Source organism: Melospiza georgiana, chromosome 1 (genome assembly GCF_028018845.1).
Source record: "Melospiza georgiana isolate bMelGeo1 chromosome 1, bMelGeo1.pri, whole genome shotgun sequence".
In the NCBI taxonomy this organism is placed as follows: Eukaryota; Metazoa; Chordata; class Aves; order Passeriformes; family Passerellidae; genus Melospiza; species Melospiza georgiana.
In genome coordinates, this window is record NC_080430.1 from 133,565,295 (window position 1) to 133,580,836 (window position 15,542).

At 40.5% G+C, this 15,542-nt stretch overlaps 1 protein-coding gene across 2 annotated transcripts in view; it reads right to left on the minus strand.

The window, feature by feature from the left end:
• Window positions 1-13,551, minus strand: part of DPY19L4 (dpy-19 like 4) — a 28,546-nt gene extending 14,995 nt beyond the window's left edge. Inside the window, exons 1-10 of one of the 2 annotated variants that reach the window (XM_058030303.1) lie at window positions 13,419-13,551; window positions 9,745-9,852; window positions 8,671-8,795; window positions 7,813-7,903; window positions 5,941-6,062; window positions 4,937-5,082; window positions 3,141-3,264; window positions 2,459-2,593; window positions 1,114-1,245; window positions 926-1,024 (exon numbers count right to left, since the gene is read on the minus strand). In XM_058030303.1, the coding sequence (XP_057886286.1) occupies window positions 926-1,024; window positions 1,114-1,245; window positions 2,459-2,593; window positions 3,141-3,264; window positions 4,937-5,082; window positions 5,941-6,062; window positions 7,813-7,903; window positions 8,671-8,795; window positions 9,745-9,852; window positions 13,419-13,551 (1,215 nt within the window). Of the gene's footprint in view, window positions 1-925; window positions 1,025-1,113; window positions 1,246-2,458; window positions 2,594-3,140; window positions 3,265-4,936; window positions 5,083-5,940; window positions 6,063-7,812; window positions 7,904-8,670; window positions 8,796-9,744; window positions 9,853-12,772; window positions 12,835-13,418 lie in introns of those variants that run through there. The other variant, XM_058030313.1, reaches the window with a different exon arrangement.
• Between the last annotated feature and the right edge of the window lie 1,991 nt (window positions 13,552-15,542).

The following is a 15,542-nucleotide window of genomic DNA, read 5'->3' on the forward strand; positions in this document are numbered from 1 at the left end:
AGTTGTCAAAAGACTACTGAGCAGTGTAAAAAGGATCATGAAAAACAGGCCCAGACTTACTCCCAAGCAAGCCTAAGAGTGCTGTGCTTGGCTCCACTAGAAAATAGGACTGCAGCTGAGCAGAAGTCATGAGTATTTGTAATCTTCACACAGACTGTCTGAGCTGCCTAAAGTTCTGTAACTTACTCATAACTGTAATTTAACTCATATTTTTCAAGGTTGGATTTTATTTTCCTGGAGATATAGCAAGGCTAGGCATTCTGAATGGCAGAGGAAAATAATTACATGTGAGTATTCTTTCAAGCCTTCTAGGGTTCAGTAGTTTCTTTACTTTTAAGCTCATACTGTTAATTAACACAATGAACACTCACATGGTGAGTTTGAGGCATAGAAGAAAAACACATTAATATGTGTAAAAGGCCAGCAAGAGGGAATTGCTAATCAAAATACAAGACCAGGCCAAAATCCCACTGTGTAATCTCAACTCCTAACTGACCCCTACACAAAGGGAAAGCCTCTGTTCCCATGTTCTACTTGAAATGTATTTGAGAACTAATATCTACCCTAGGACCACTCATACTGGCTCCTGGCTATTGTGCCACCATGCCCAAGAATATTGTTTTAATATCCAGACTAGTCTGTAGAGGTCATTCAGGTTATAGCAAACCACATATTTATGAAACAGGTAAAATGTCCTTTAAATAGGATTTCTAAACTGTTTTAACCCAGAAGACCAAAACCCCAACAAGATGAAGCTGTTTGAGTTGCTACAAAATGACTCAATTTTTAGTACTCTTACTATGAATTAAGTTATGAACTGTCATATCAATAAGGTAAGCAACATTTCAAAAGATTTTTTCAAGATGTATCTGCAACTTTTAATTTAGATTCTGAAATTAAAATCACTTTTTCAGAGGAATCTTACCTTTAATAAGAAGTTTAGTGTCACTGCTACTGTAAGTACCAAATAAATATACATTATTTTCAGCAATCTTGACACAAATGTGCTTTTTTTCATATTCATCTGCAAAAATATTTAAAGAATGCTGTATAATTTTGGAGTTCAGTTTAAATTTTTAAACTAGACTCAGGGTTAGAAGAAAGTCTACTTACCTGAAGGGATTTGGAGAGCATTAAAGCTACCACAAGACTCAGTAATGGTGACACTAGTAAGGCTGAATTTTCAAACTGCAGAAGGTACCCCACAATGACAGAAAACAGGTAGATTCTGTATACCTCATGCACCTGCAGAAGAAAAAAAATAAACAATAAGATAAAACTACAGTGAATATAAATCCTGTTTTTTAGACCAGTAGATAGCTCCCTTCCACTGTTAATCAGGAGATTAATGGATCTCAATCCTTCAGCTCATGAATCTAGCAGGGTACTATTTGGCTCTGGAAAGCACTGCACATGAAAATGATCCTGGACAGCCTGAGTAACTGAAGGACAATTGCTTCACAATAATTCTGTAAAAATGCCATAAGTAGGAGTATTTTACCAGGTCTCCCCACCCAGTAATGAAGTACACAAAGCAGTTACTACAAGGCACCAGTAAGAACACATAGTTTGTGACAGAGCTCATCTGTAAACAGGCGGTTTTCTTGCCCTCAAAATAACTTGTTCATTAACCTGTCTCAGGAATGAATACTCAGACTGTTATCTATAATTGCTGTTATTTACTACTTGATAAGCAGATGTTATAAACCTTGATGCTTGATTTTTCTTCAGACTTTTACCAAAATACCCATTTTCTCCCTTATACACTCTGCTTTGAACTACAATAGATCAAACATTTCCCACTGCCGAGGAACAGAATAAAAAGAAACTGAAAGAAGAGGTGAAGAATTAGAATTGCATGCAGTTTGATATCTAACAAAACCAAAAGGCATGCATGTACAAAAAAGCATATTTACAACTGCAACAGGCAGCATAAGAACACCTTATTGTTGCAACATTTCTAAGAGCCATTTTGCAGAATAAATTTAAATACTTTCTTGTATTCAAAAAAATCAATTTTCCCTCAACATCTGTCAAGTCTATTTATTGTCAAAGCAGTGCAGAACAGGCCACTGAGGGTGAAAATGAGCCCTTTAACTGCACAGAGCCAACAAAGCACATCTTTGGTCTCCCACCCTGCTGTGAATAGGAGAAAGAAGAAGCAGCTAGGTCGACACAGAGGAATATCATTCATCACTCTTTTAGGTCTCCAAGGATGTTTAAGGTCTCAGGAGCTTTGTTTAGCTTCTATCCCAAACACAGCAGCCCAAAAGAGACTTAGTTTGAAGTTATTTTATCCTTCTGATGGATATCACATCACACTTCAGCTGGGCCCAGGCTGCAAGACACTCATCACTCAGCCTTGTGCCCTCTGGAGCTCCTGAGCAGTAGGAATGGCAGGCACCTCAGAGGCTGCCTCCAAGTCCCCAGCTGTCAGGAGGCTGAAAAGTTCCAATACCTTCTCTGTCTGTGCTAGGGCAAAGCTGTCCAGCAGGAAAAGAGAAACAGCCTGGACAAACAGGAGATAATGACTGTATTCCCACATCATCATGAAGGTGTATGTTGAGGCATTCACCAGAAGATAACAAAACTTCTAGAAGGAAAAAAAGAAAAGAAAAAGCATTAATTTTGTACTCATACATGTCTGTCAAGTAGCTGAGAGGTCATTAAAACATAAACTACAGAAATTAATTATTGTTTGGGGAAATAATTAAAATACTGACTTTGGACGTGCTTAACTTTCAGCATGGAAGAAAGTAATTACTGAAATATTCAAAAACATTTCAAGCCAATCAGAAGAAATATTTTTAAGACAGGGTCGGGGTAAGAAAGTAACAACCACCTTCTTCAAGAAAAACAGTTTACATGAGAAAAATTCTGCCTCTGTTTATTCAAAAACAAGCAGCACATGGCCCATTACCACATTGTTCTCTCTGAACCCTCCTGGGGGCATAACAAGGTAGGGCACAAGTTGTTTAGCAAAAACTGCACATGCCTAGGTGAAATCCAACTGGCCCTTTTGAAAAGAAGAAACAAAACTTCTACTGTTTTCTGCCCAGAAGAGCAACAATAGCAGAAGTAACTAACCTAGAGTACAGTTTTACCCACAGCTCTTTATTAAGAAACTAATTTTGCTTTACCTCAGCAGAACAGTTTAGGTTCTTTTTTAAATAGCCTGTGAGAGCTGCTACTTGACATGCAAAATATGGCAAAGCCCAATTTTCTCTTGATGGTATGGAATAATCAATTCTTGTTGTGTCTGTTCTAGAATAAAGTACAAAGAAACAAAAATATTAAAATACTTGTTGTACAAGAATATCAAGGAAAGCCTAAATGCCACTTCTAGCTGTAAATGTGGCCTTGCAAGCAAACTTTTCCTGATTTTGGTGCAAAGTAACACTGACACAATTTTGCTGCTGATACAGTTCACCAATTTATTAACAGCATGAAAGGCCCAATCTTTACTCATCCATTTAGCAGGTTTCAATGTTGGCTGGCATTTTTAGCACTGAAGGCAAAAAGAATCTGCCTCAAGCCTTTTCTGACCCGCAATGAAAACCAGCTCATAGCTGAGAGAATAGTTTCCTTTCATTTCTCATACAATATGTTTTAAACAAGTGATTTAGGTAGTTGAGCACAACATAAGATACAAACTGGTGCTCCCTCACAGCAGCAGCAGGAAATATTTTGTCTACAGGGAAAAACTCTGCCCAGCAAAACAAGAGATAGACGGATGGGGAGCATGCAGGGTTTTCTCATGGAATGACTTGACAGTATCCACACAATTAGAGGTGTAGGTGAAAGTTTTAAAAAGTGCTAAAGTGACTCAGAAGCACAAGCCATGCTTCAAATGTAACCAAAGGCATCAGTCTCAGAGGTACATAGTCTGCTTTGTGTCTACTATGCCTTTAAAAAGGAGCCTCAAGCCCCTTTATCATTTAAGTATTTAAAAGCATTACCTTTCATTTTTTCCTCTGAAGCCTCTTACAGAGGCATATTCGAAGCTTTTTTAACTACTAAACCTTTCATTTTGTTGACACTGTTTAATCTTATTCACTGCTGAAAAAAAATTACAGATTTATTCACCATTTTTCCTACTTTCCACTGTTCACACCAGCTTGATGAACAGTATTTTCAGCTACTAATCACAGATTCTGTCATGATGACTTCACACTCCTAGAAGATGATTCTCAACAGTTCAACTTTAAAGGTATATCTCTAACATTTTGCTCCATAGTTCTTTTATTTCAAGTGCTCTCAAGTTCACAGAAACCCCCAGAGCTCCATGGTGACAAATTAAGCACATGAACACAGGTTTTCATTGCCCAAATGAGACTCCTTATAATTGTGGGGCTTCATAAGGGGAAGGGGAATTCCAAGTGAATTGTTTTAAAATAAAAAAGTCTTGATATTAGGATTATCTGAGAAAATTTCATTTTGCAGAAAAACCTACTACAAAAAGAAGATTAAAAAAAAATCAAATATTCTTTACCAAAAAAATGCAACTTGATAATTTCCTTCTATGCCGCCGGACAAGTGCCACAGCATTTAAAGCTGGCCAGAGAGTGCAGCTCTGTTTTACAACTGATTTGGATATTTGTCTTCATTCTTCATCAGCACAAAACTAAACCTTCTGAGGAATATTTTTGAAAAATGAAATTGTGTGTGAATACTCCTTTATTCACACACATACATAAAGTCAGTTCAATTGGTAATGTGGATAATTTGGACAACAGGAGGCCTTTCCATTAAAAAAATCATGAGAATCAATTAATCTCTTGGAAATGTTTTTTATTCACCATAAGATTTTGCTCTCACAGTGAGAACACAAAGCTTAATCAAAGCAATTCAATCCACTCATTAAAATCACTTCAATCCACTAATATTTTAAAATTCCTTATTGACAAACTAGATTGTATAAAGATGTTTTTCTTACCTGTTAATAATGAACCATGCTACAGTCAGCATTCCTGCCAGCCAAGTCCCACTCATAACCCAACTGGTTACAAACAATGCAGTCACATAAATTCCCTGCAGTCCAAAAACTATACCAATGTAGAAATACACTGGTTCAATAACTTCCTGAAATTACAAATAAAAATGAAGAGACATAGTGGCAACTGAGCTGAAGCTGGAAATTATTACTATTTACAATTTGTTACTGCTAACAATGTGCTAGGTGCTTTACAAACAGGTAAGAGATGCCTCCTATTTTAGAAAAGTACTGGGCATGCCTTTATTTGGGGTTCAAATAAAACATGGGGAAGAACAAAGCAGTGTGAATTAAGTGCACACTTCAGGACTCAGCTTGCCAGTGCCATGATTTTTGAATTTGCTTTAGCTTGAACACTCTATGTGTCAGATTTAATAAATCTATGCTACAGTGGGATATGAAGTTCAGAGGACTACTAGAAGAAGCTATAAAAGGGAAGAACTTGAAGAAGTAAAGATGTGGCAAAAATAGCTCCAAAATAAGTAAATAATAAAAAAGGAAAGATAATGAGAGCGGACACAAGTACGCAGCATAAGCAGAACAAAGCCTGAGTAGAGTAGAAACTGACAAAAGGTTCATTTACAGAAGTGCTTTTCCCTATGAGAATGGGCAGACAGGTACCACTATTAACAGACTTCTGTACTCCAAAGGAGTTAACTAACTTTCCTGTTTTTAACAGATAGCACAGATACTCCTGACATTTCTAAGCAGTCTGTAGAAGTAAAGAATAACAGAAAAAGTTACTGCTTAGTGTTAAACCCCCAAAATCCTATGCTAGAGACTGATCAGAATTGAGACTGAGGAGAATCTGGACCTGGTGAGAGCCTTAGCTCAACTCATTCAACAAAAAATGTATGTATTAGTTGGATACAGCACAGAAAGTCCCATACACACACACAGAGACACAACCATAATGCAAGTACAGAAAGCAGGAGAAATGCACATACTTCACTACCAGATGCTTGATATAAAACACTGGCAATCAACTCTGGGTACAAAGTCATTTGCTGGACAGCATTTATGGTCTTCAGTGATATTGTCTTATTGTTGTGTGTCAATTCATAAACACCTACAGACAAAAAAAAAAATTATTGCTGGAATCACTTACTACTGCTGTTCCTAAAAGAGGCTAAAGTGTATTCAAAGGCAGGGAGAATAAGATTTGATCACTAAAGCTACTGACTGATTCACCACACCTAGTTTAAAAGGAAAGATAAATTTCTGTGTTAGATGTCATTCCACCTACTGATCGAGCTAGAAAGTTATTACCCTCATCTAGTCTTTAAATAGAAGGCCCAAAACTCATCATCTGAAGCACAGCCTTTTCAGTAACACACTGATGCAGTCCTGGAACTACATTCCTATAGATCACCTTCACAGGAAGACCTTAGGGAGTGAGATCTAACAGGGATGAGCAGGATGTGTTAAACCTGTCTCCAGAAGGATGTCAGGTATGACGGCCTCATCACCCCTTTCAGCTCTGCATTTCTGAGATTTCTAAGAATCCTTCACCAAACACAATGTGCCTTTCTATGGGGTGAAGATGAAATTGAAGCTGCCATACTTGAAGGATCATTCCAAGATAATTTCAAAATGTTATAAATAAAGAAAAGACTTGTCAATACCTAGAACAATAGAGAGAAGAGCAAAACCAACCCAAATCAAGATATGGGGGAGAACAAAAGCCTCAAAAACAATACAGTAGTCAAACAGACAACTGTTTCCAGCTCTGAGCATATCCTGGTGTGTGGTCTGCAGCTGGTTCTCTGTAGGTCAAACCAGGTCTTCCAGGATTTACAACTGGGTTCAGCTGTAATACACTCTTGAAGACTAGATGCCTTGTAATACCTTGTAGACATGAGTCTACCTGTCTGCAGACACAGCATCCCTGAGGCCTGCAGTCCACCCACTCACAGCATGGGCAATATCCCCAGAGGACAGAAGGCACTGAGTGTACCAAAGACCTCAGATATTGCTGATGTGCTACATTTCAGCTGGGAAACTGTTCAACCAATAAAACACTAACCACAAAGTTTAGTTTTACTGGCTTCAGTGAGGTTTCACAAAAGGACTGAACTAATTCAGTGGCTGACCACTGCAAGATAGGGCAGCTCATCCTCTTCTCTCCTGAGCTCCAGCCCCATGCTAGTGCAGTGCATTCTGAACTCCCTGAGCAAGCATGGAAGTGCTCCTTCTTCTTTTCACTGCTTTAGTTTCCTTTTGGTATAGGGACCCAGGGTCAGAGAGCCCCAGAGCCAGTGCAGGGTAAAGAGCAGGAGCATGAAGGAAGGAGAGATCATTGTCACCCAGTCTGTTCTCCTTCCTGTTCCTTTCTGCCCCCACCACTCGGTGCTCATCAGCATCTATCCATCACAGCTGACAAGATTAAAAACTTCTGGCAGGGACAGGATGGAGCAGATCAGCTTGTGACAGAAACTGTTCTGTCTTCTGACAGAGGATGGAAAACAATTATTTTCATCCCTCATTCCCAAATTCAACATAAATTACATTTACATGGCAGAAAAATCCACTATTGTGACACAGGCAAACCCAATGATAACTCTGACACAGGACACAGTAAGAGTTATTATTAACCCTATCCTAGAGTATCAATTAAAGGCAATCTGCTGGAATACAGGATAGTTAAATACTGCTTTTGAAAAGGCACTGAAAAGTTAGGACAGTGTGTGGTTTTTCATTTATCTGACCAATATACCTACATAAGAGAATAAAATTAGTCTCCCCAGTCTGCAGGAGGTTTTTACTGTCTTCAAAGTGAACAGGACTTTTCAAAGTAATAAAACAAATGAGTTTTTTACCTCTTTCAAATGAAGGAGCCTTTAGCAGTTCTTTATAGAATGAGTAATAAATGGCACTGTCACCCTGAAATGTAATTTCTCGTTCAAGTTCCTAGAAAAAAAAAAAAAAGAAATTAATCTCCTGCAATCTCTTTCCAAAGACAATATATTTTCAGATAGACTGGTTTTGTAACATGGTACATGGTTATGACTTCACTGTACATCTTCAAAATATTCCACAAAATATTTTCATATTTATTCATACATTAATCCTCACAGCATTTCTATCAGGTACATAATGCTCTCTGTAACTTAGCAAGCATGCTTGGAAACAGAGCAACTCAAATCCACATTGTAAGTCAGCACAAAATCCACAGGATCTTTTCATATTCACAAACCCGAATTTCATTCAACTTTCTATACTTCACTTAATAATGGAGTTCTTAAGAAAACCAAACCAAACCAAATCAATCAACCATAAAACACAAGAAATCCCCCAAAATAAAAAAAAAAAACCAAAAAAAACAAAAAAAAAAAAAAAAAACACCCAAAAAAAACAACCCCAAAAAGCCCAACACATATTCCTGTTGAGTAGCTTCTGCAATCCCAGTATGCTTCAGTTACTTTTTTATATTTTAGAAAGGTGTTTTAAGGATAAAAGGTGACATGGAAAAACATACAAAAGCATGACAAGCCACAACAACTGTTAGCAGGAGAAAAAAAAAAAAAGAAAATGAACAAGACAAAAAAAAAAGAAGCTGTTTCAAAGACAGAGGCCTCAGTAGAAGGACACAGGACTGCAAGTAGTTTCAACATGACACGGATCAGATTTGATTTCAAGGACACAATCTGGCTTTTGTTTCAGTAGTTTATCTTTACCTGCCTGCTGGAAAACCAGAATTTCCGCTCATGATACGTGGAGAGGTACACAGCATACATCATTCCACTGGTGACCGCCGCGAGACAGCCAAAGAAAAGCTTTGCAAAGCGCTGGATTAACAGATCTGAAAATGAACAGTGGGAAAGCTAAAACAGCACAGAGGACTGAGAAACTACAGCACAGCCTACACATGACTCTTACTTCTGAACAACAAGGGAACTTACTGCCATGGGAATTATCATACCATCAGCAGCACAGATACATTGAAAACTGGTTTGTTACTCCCGTCCTGTAGTTTTCTTTCCCAGCTGGTATCATTGTTTCACAGACAAAATATTCAACACACTACACACTGCAAATTTTCTCCAGCAAGCTTTGTTGTCAAATGAATTCCAAGAAGGAAAAGCCTCTTCCCGATAAATAGAGCAAACTCTAGATTCTACCCAAAACACCACAAACTTCCTAAAGACAATAACAGACAGAGGTGGCATACTGCATCTAACATAATTTCTGAGACATTTTATTTTCCATTCTGTTTTTGAATATAAGAACAAATGGATCTGAATTTACCAAACTCATTCAAAGGGTGTCTACTACACCTGTATCTCCTTTGAGTTAGTATGTACTTTTAACATAAAAGCTTTTGGTAGCTTGGTGAGCACTTGCCTAAAATTATATCTAGTTTTAGTTCTGTTTCTTGAAAAGCTCTAAGGACTTTTTGTCTGTTCTTGTTTCAGTACCATTACTTCATGTTATCGGCTTCCAACCAGAAGATCATTCCAGGAACAATAAAAATATTTATTTGGATGCAAATAGTAATAATAAATTTCTTAACTCCCCTGCCTCTACCTCCTCAAGCCTGAAACAGTCCAAGACTACCATTTCACCCTCCAACGCATAAAATGTCATTATTAAAGAACTCCAATGTGCATGCCTGTTTTCCCTCAAAATATTCAAAAACCTAATTAAAAAGAAGTCTGTTATAAATTACCATGCTACAAATATCTTCCCATAAAATGTAAGAGAATAATGAAAAAAACAATCTAAAGTCAGCTAAAAATTCTGTAGCTTACATTTTGGCGACCTTCCCAGCTTTGAATTTTCTTTGTTTCTCTCTTCTGGAGCCATTTTGTCAGATTCTGTGCAGTTTTGTTTCTTTCTCTGTCGCAGGTCTGCTGCCCCTGAAGACATTTTTTTTTAAGTTATTGCAACACAATACATAAAATCACACTGGGAAATCCACACAGCAGCAGGTAGCAGCCAGTTACTGCTACTGATTCAATCCCATGGAAGATATATTTGACAGAGACTCAATTAAAGGATGTCATATGCCCAACTAAAATAATAATATAACACTACAGAAATCAATTCTTATGTTATTCCTTAGAAAAAAACAACAGTATTCTCTTGAGGACATACTCTGGGATTACCCAGAACCCAAACTGGAAGGTTACTGGTTTATTCCATTTGGTGAACACAAATGAAGAAAATCAATAGTTTAGATAAGCTTATGCAGACACTGGGAGAAACTGGTGCCAATTCCTCATCCTGGTTTTATGCTGCTATAGCAGTATAATACAAAAACTGGCTAGTCCATTACTTTTAAATTGAGATGCCTATTATTTATATGGCAAAGGCCTTTATAAAGTAAATGTAATGCCACTTTTTTCCTGCTTTTGGATCTACTGGAACTAAGCAGATTTATGAATATTTAGTTTTACATATAATTTAAAAGCCCAATTTGCTCAGCCACATAGATCACATCACAAGACCAAGGGCTTCTGTTCACTTTTTTGTGAGTAGCAGCAGCAATTTGAAGTCCTGGTCCATTTATTTTACAGTCTGAAAGGCAATGAGGCTAATTCACACACTACAGGTCTGTGAATACAGAAAAACTCATTGCAAAAAGTATTTTATAATTCCTATATTAAAGATATTCCACAACATTTACATCACTCTGGAAGAGTAATGAAAAGATTTAACTGTAATTGACGCTCCAGAATTTTTAGCTCTCCTGCTTGACCTAGTGTCCAACATTGCTTGAAATTTTCCAGCCATCAATTTTCCTCTGGACTTAAAACAGCTCCTTCATAAACCCATCCAACTTCAAACTTGAAGTGTCAATCTTCACATCCCACAACAAAGCTTTTAAGTACTCTGGTTGTATATTAATTACTTCAATTCTAATTCAGTCTACTTTTAATTCCCAGCTATTAAATCTAAAAGTTAGAAACTAGAGAGAGAAATAGAAATGGTTAAAGTGGTGTCTGCCTGTATAAAACACCAGTGTGTTAACAGAGCAAATTATAAATCATTCTGAGCAAACCAAGATCTCAATGGTAACATTTTCATGAATGAACAGAAAACGTCTACCTTCTTAAACAAGACAAGAACTGGAAAGAGTCTAAATAACACAAGGTTTAGGGTGTTCAGTGTCACATTTATCTTCATGCCAATCCAAAATGCAATGTACACCAGCATCTCTTCATGACATGTATATGAGAAGTTTATCAGCAATGCAAACACCAAGTGCGCTGCAGTTAAAAATCATTTGTAGCACGCAAAATAAAGCACACTGGAAGAAAATCCTAGATCACAAAAGTGGGCAGATATGTGCTTGGAAGGACAAGTGAGTGCCCCTGTCATTCTGGTTATGACCAAGGCAACAGCACTGAGAACACTGGAGGAAAAGGCCTTTGCTTCTCTGGCAGAGAAGCGAACCATAGCAGAAGTGTAACAAACTTATAAAGTATAGCATTTCAAGCAGTAAGAGAAAGCTCCCAAAGAAGTAACAGTATAAAATTCTACTTCTGAAACAACACCTCAACCAGCAAAAGATCTTCACCTCAGTTTTGAAGCCTGCTCAACATATTCTGCCCAAAGCAATAACACAAAAAGATGCGAGTTACTTCTGTTTCTTGCTGCTGCCACAAACAAGAAAAATGCTGTTTTCTCTTCAACAAATCCTTCAAACAGAGTGATATGAAAGTCAAACAAGGTAACAACTAAGAATTATCTAGAATTCTGAACTGATGACACAGCCTCTAGTAACTATCCAGCACATAATTTTTTCATCTGCTTCTCAGTTCCCTGCAAGTCCCCAGTTCAAACAAGTTCTTGTTCAGAAAACATGCATTCCATTTATTTTTGTGTTTCTACTGCAGAAAAACATAACTCATTCCTACTTTGTGCACCATACTCATCTACTTTTCACCTACTAATTGAGCACTGTCTGTAATTTTTGTCTCCTCATCTAAAGAAAGGTAAGATGAGCTGGGAAAGACTCAGAGAAAAGGCCATGAGGGTGATTCAAATTGTGCAATGGCTTCCATACAAGGAACAAGGAAGCAAATTGAAGATGCCTCAGTCTAGAAAAGAGGATGACCAACAGAAACATGCCAGACGTCTACCAGTTAGTGAAGTGCACAAACACACTGAATAGAGAGCAGTGATTCACCTTTTCTAATACAAAAAGTTCTCAAACAAACCTAATGAGTCATGCTTAAAAGAACCAGCTCGTTGCACATCACCTTCACACAGAACACTCCTACCCAAAGAATGTTCTGTAAACCAAGAGTTTGCACAGATTCATAAGAATACAGACACAGTTGTGGAGGACAAGCAGGCGGAGACTCCTACACATACAGAAACCATGTGCAACTCAGAAAGTACCCCTGCTGAGAACAGCTGGGAGGCTGGAATATGCCATGGGACAGATTTGCATATGCTTGTTTGCTCCTGCATTTTTCTGGGTACCTATTAATGGTTTTGTTTCTGCTGATTTCTCCAAGAAAACTAAATGCCATCTCATAACCCCTATATAGGGGGTTTGCACTGAAAAGACATGGAGAAAAATGTTTGTGTAGGGGCTAAAAATGAAACAGAATCTCAGAATGCGCTGAGTTGGATGATACCTGCAAAGATGATCCAAGTCCACTTCTTAACCCTGCACAGGACACCTCAATAACCACACCATGTGCCTGAGAGCACTGTCAAAGTGCTTCTTAACTCTGTCAGGCTTGGTGCTGCGGCCACTTCCCTGGGGAGCCTGTTCCAGCACCCAACCGCCCCTGGGTAAAGAACCTCTTCCTAATTACCAACCTAAACCCTCCATCCGCAGCTTCAGGCCATTCCCTCGGGTCCTGTCACTCCTCACCACAGAAAAGAGATCAGTATCTGCCCCTCCTGAGCAAGCTGGAGGTCTCCGTCAGTCTTCTCCAGGCTGAACAAACCAAGTGACTTCAGCTGCTCCTCATACAGCTTCCCCTCAAGGCCCTTCACCACCTTCGCAGCCCTCTTTTGGATGCTCTCTAATACTTAACGAAACGAGAAAGAAGAGTGACTAAAACATACGGAAGGATGCCCAAAGAGAAAGTACGCTCACGGAAGCATCCACGGAGCCCGCAGATGCTGCCCCGGGCGCTCTGCCCACAGACAATGCCAGGCGAGGGAAGAGAAAATGCCAGGGAAGGCGAGGGAAGAGAAAAAGACCCCAAGTCCCCCAGAGAGCGGCCCAGCCTCCCTCTTGGGGCTGCAAAGGACGGGCTGGGCTGCGCTGGGGCCCGAGGGGCCGCCGGGGCGGGCTGGGCCCGGGAGGCCGCCTGTGTCCAGCAGCCCAGTGCTTCGGCTCCGTCCGTGCCCTGGCACAAACCGCGAGGGGCGGCCACACCGCCGGCCTGAGCCCGCGGCCTGGCCCCGACCGCCTCCGCCCGGCTCCGGCTCCGCGGCCTGAGGAGCCGCCCCTCACCTTCCTCCATGGCCGGCCCGTGCCCGCAGCCCGCCGCTGGCTCCCCCCGCCGCTCTCTGCGGGGCGACGCGTCCGCCCCACCCGCGCCGCCGCCCGCCTCCCGCCGGCCGCGGGGGCGGGAGCGCTCCCGCATCCCCCGGCGAGCGGAGCGGAGCGGAGCGGAGCCGGCCCCGCGCTTCCTCCCACCGCCGGAACTGCGGCTGCGGAGCGCGGGGGGCGGCCGGAGCCGAGCGGCGGCGCACCGGGACACAGCGAACGTGCAGGGCCACGGCGGGCGCGTCCGTACCGGGGCACAGCGAATGTACGGGGCACAGTGAATATTCCGGGACACAGCGAATGTACGGGGGCACAGCGGACGCGCAGGGGCGCACCGGAGCGCTGCCGGGCGGCCTCAGGGCTCCCGTGCGGGAGCTCCGCGGCCGCGCAGCCCCAAGGCGGCACCTCCCGGCAGCGCGGCCGCGGTTGGTGCCGCTCCAGAGGGACCGGGCCTCCAGAGAGCTTGGGCAAGAGGAGGCTCGGGGTGACCCCAAGGCTCTCTACAGATGCTGAAGGGAGGTGGTAGCCATGGAAGCGTCTTTTCCCGGGCAGCCAGGGGTAGGAGGAGAGGACATGGCCTCAAGCTGTGCCAGAGAAGGTCTAGGTTGGACATCTGGAAGAAGTTTTTCACAGAAAGGCTGATTGGACATTAGAACGGACTGCCCCGGACGTGGTGGGGTCACTGTCCCTGCAGGTGTGTAAGGAAGGACTGGATGGGGCACTTGCTGCCAGGGTCTAGTTGACATGGTGGTGTTCGGTCAGAGGGGGGTCTCGAAGATCTCAGAGGCCTTTTCAAACCTAATTGGTTCTGTGATTACAGAACTGGTCACTCTTCTATGGAAGAGGTTTGTGGGAATTGTCCCTTGGAGGTTTGAGGGAATTGTCCCTTGGATGCTGTGTGTCTCCTGACCTACAGTCAGGCCAATGGCTGAGCAGCTGCTGGAAAACTGATTGCTTGTCTGGCAGCTGCAAGGTAAAACTAAACCAATATGTGTGTCCTGTTGGACTGTAAAATGAGATTTATAAGTTTCCTGGATTTTTTAATAAAATCTAAAATACTTCTGCAGTTGTTGATTTATTGATTAGTGAAAGGAGTTATGTTTTTAATGATCCACAAATTATCCATTGCATTTCTAATGCATCATGTTCAAGCTGGGTTTTTTTGTTTGTTAGTGTAGGGTCTCTAAAAGTTACTGGAATAAGCAATCATAATCATTGCAATGAAAAGAACAGTAATTGTTTCAAATATTTGTGCTCAGACCATCAGTACCTGGACAGACATAAAATAAACAATTGCTCCATTGTGCTCGAGATGTTTTTTCTTACGCCTTCTTTGTAGCTGTTGTTCTATAGTGTACCTTGTTGCATTTATTGTGCAACTTCAGTTTTCTTCTGATTCTCCAATATGGATCATCCCACACCTTGATTTCAGTAAAATTATAGATGCATATCAAGTTATTTGCATGCATAGTTAGCAGAGAAGTAAAAAATCCAGCCTGCTCACTCAATTTTTCTTTTTTCCTAAGGAAAAAAATTGCACATTTGAAGGTGGGAGAACCAAAAATCATTTTTCATGCAAGTTTCTTTTTCCCAGAATGCACATGCTGAAATGATTGTTAAGGTAATGTTGAAAATGTTATTACTGTTACACTTCAATCTTCCAAAATGCTTTCTTCAACTGATATATGAAAGTTATTCCATTTGACAGCTTATTATGTGGCCTAAACATTGTGCTGTAATACATTACAATGAATAAATACAGGGATGTTGTGTTCTTTTTCTAAGCTTTCTCTGTACAAACATGCATCATGTATCTGCATGATGGCATTTGTTCTCTGTTTACATATTATTTCTAAGCCCTGCAGACATAATTTTCCTTTTTATTTACAAGTTCATGGTACTGATGCTTTCCAATTTAACAGTCATTCTTTCTCTCCTTTGGAGATTGTTGACAGGAGACAGACACAGACCTTAGTGTAATGCATTTATACTGGGCATATTTGTCATTACACAGAATTTTTAAAAATATGTAGTTGTTTGTTTTGTAAACAAACCAGGTTGTATTTTTGTATGTTAAAGATCCCATGC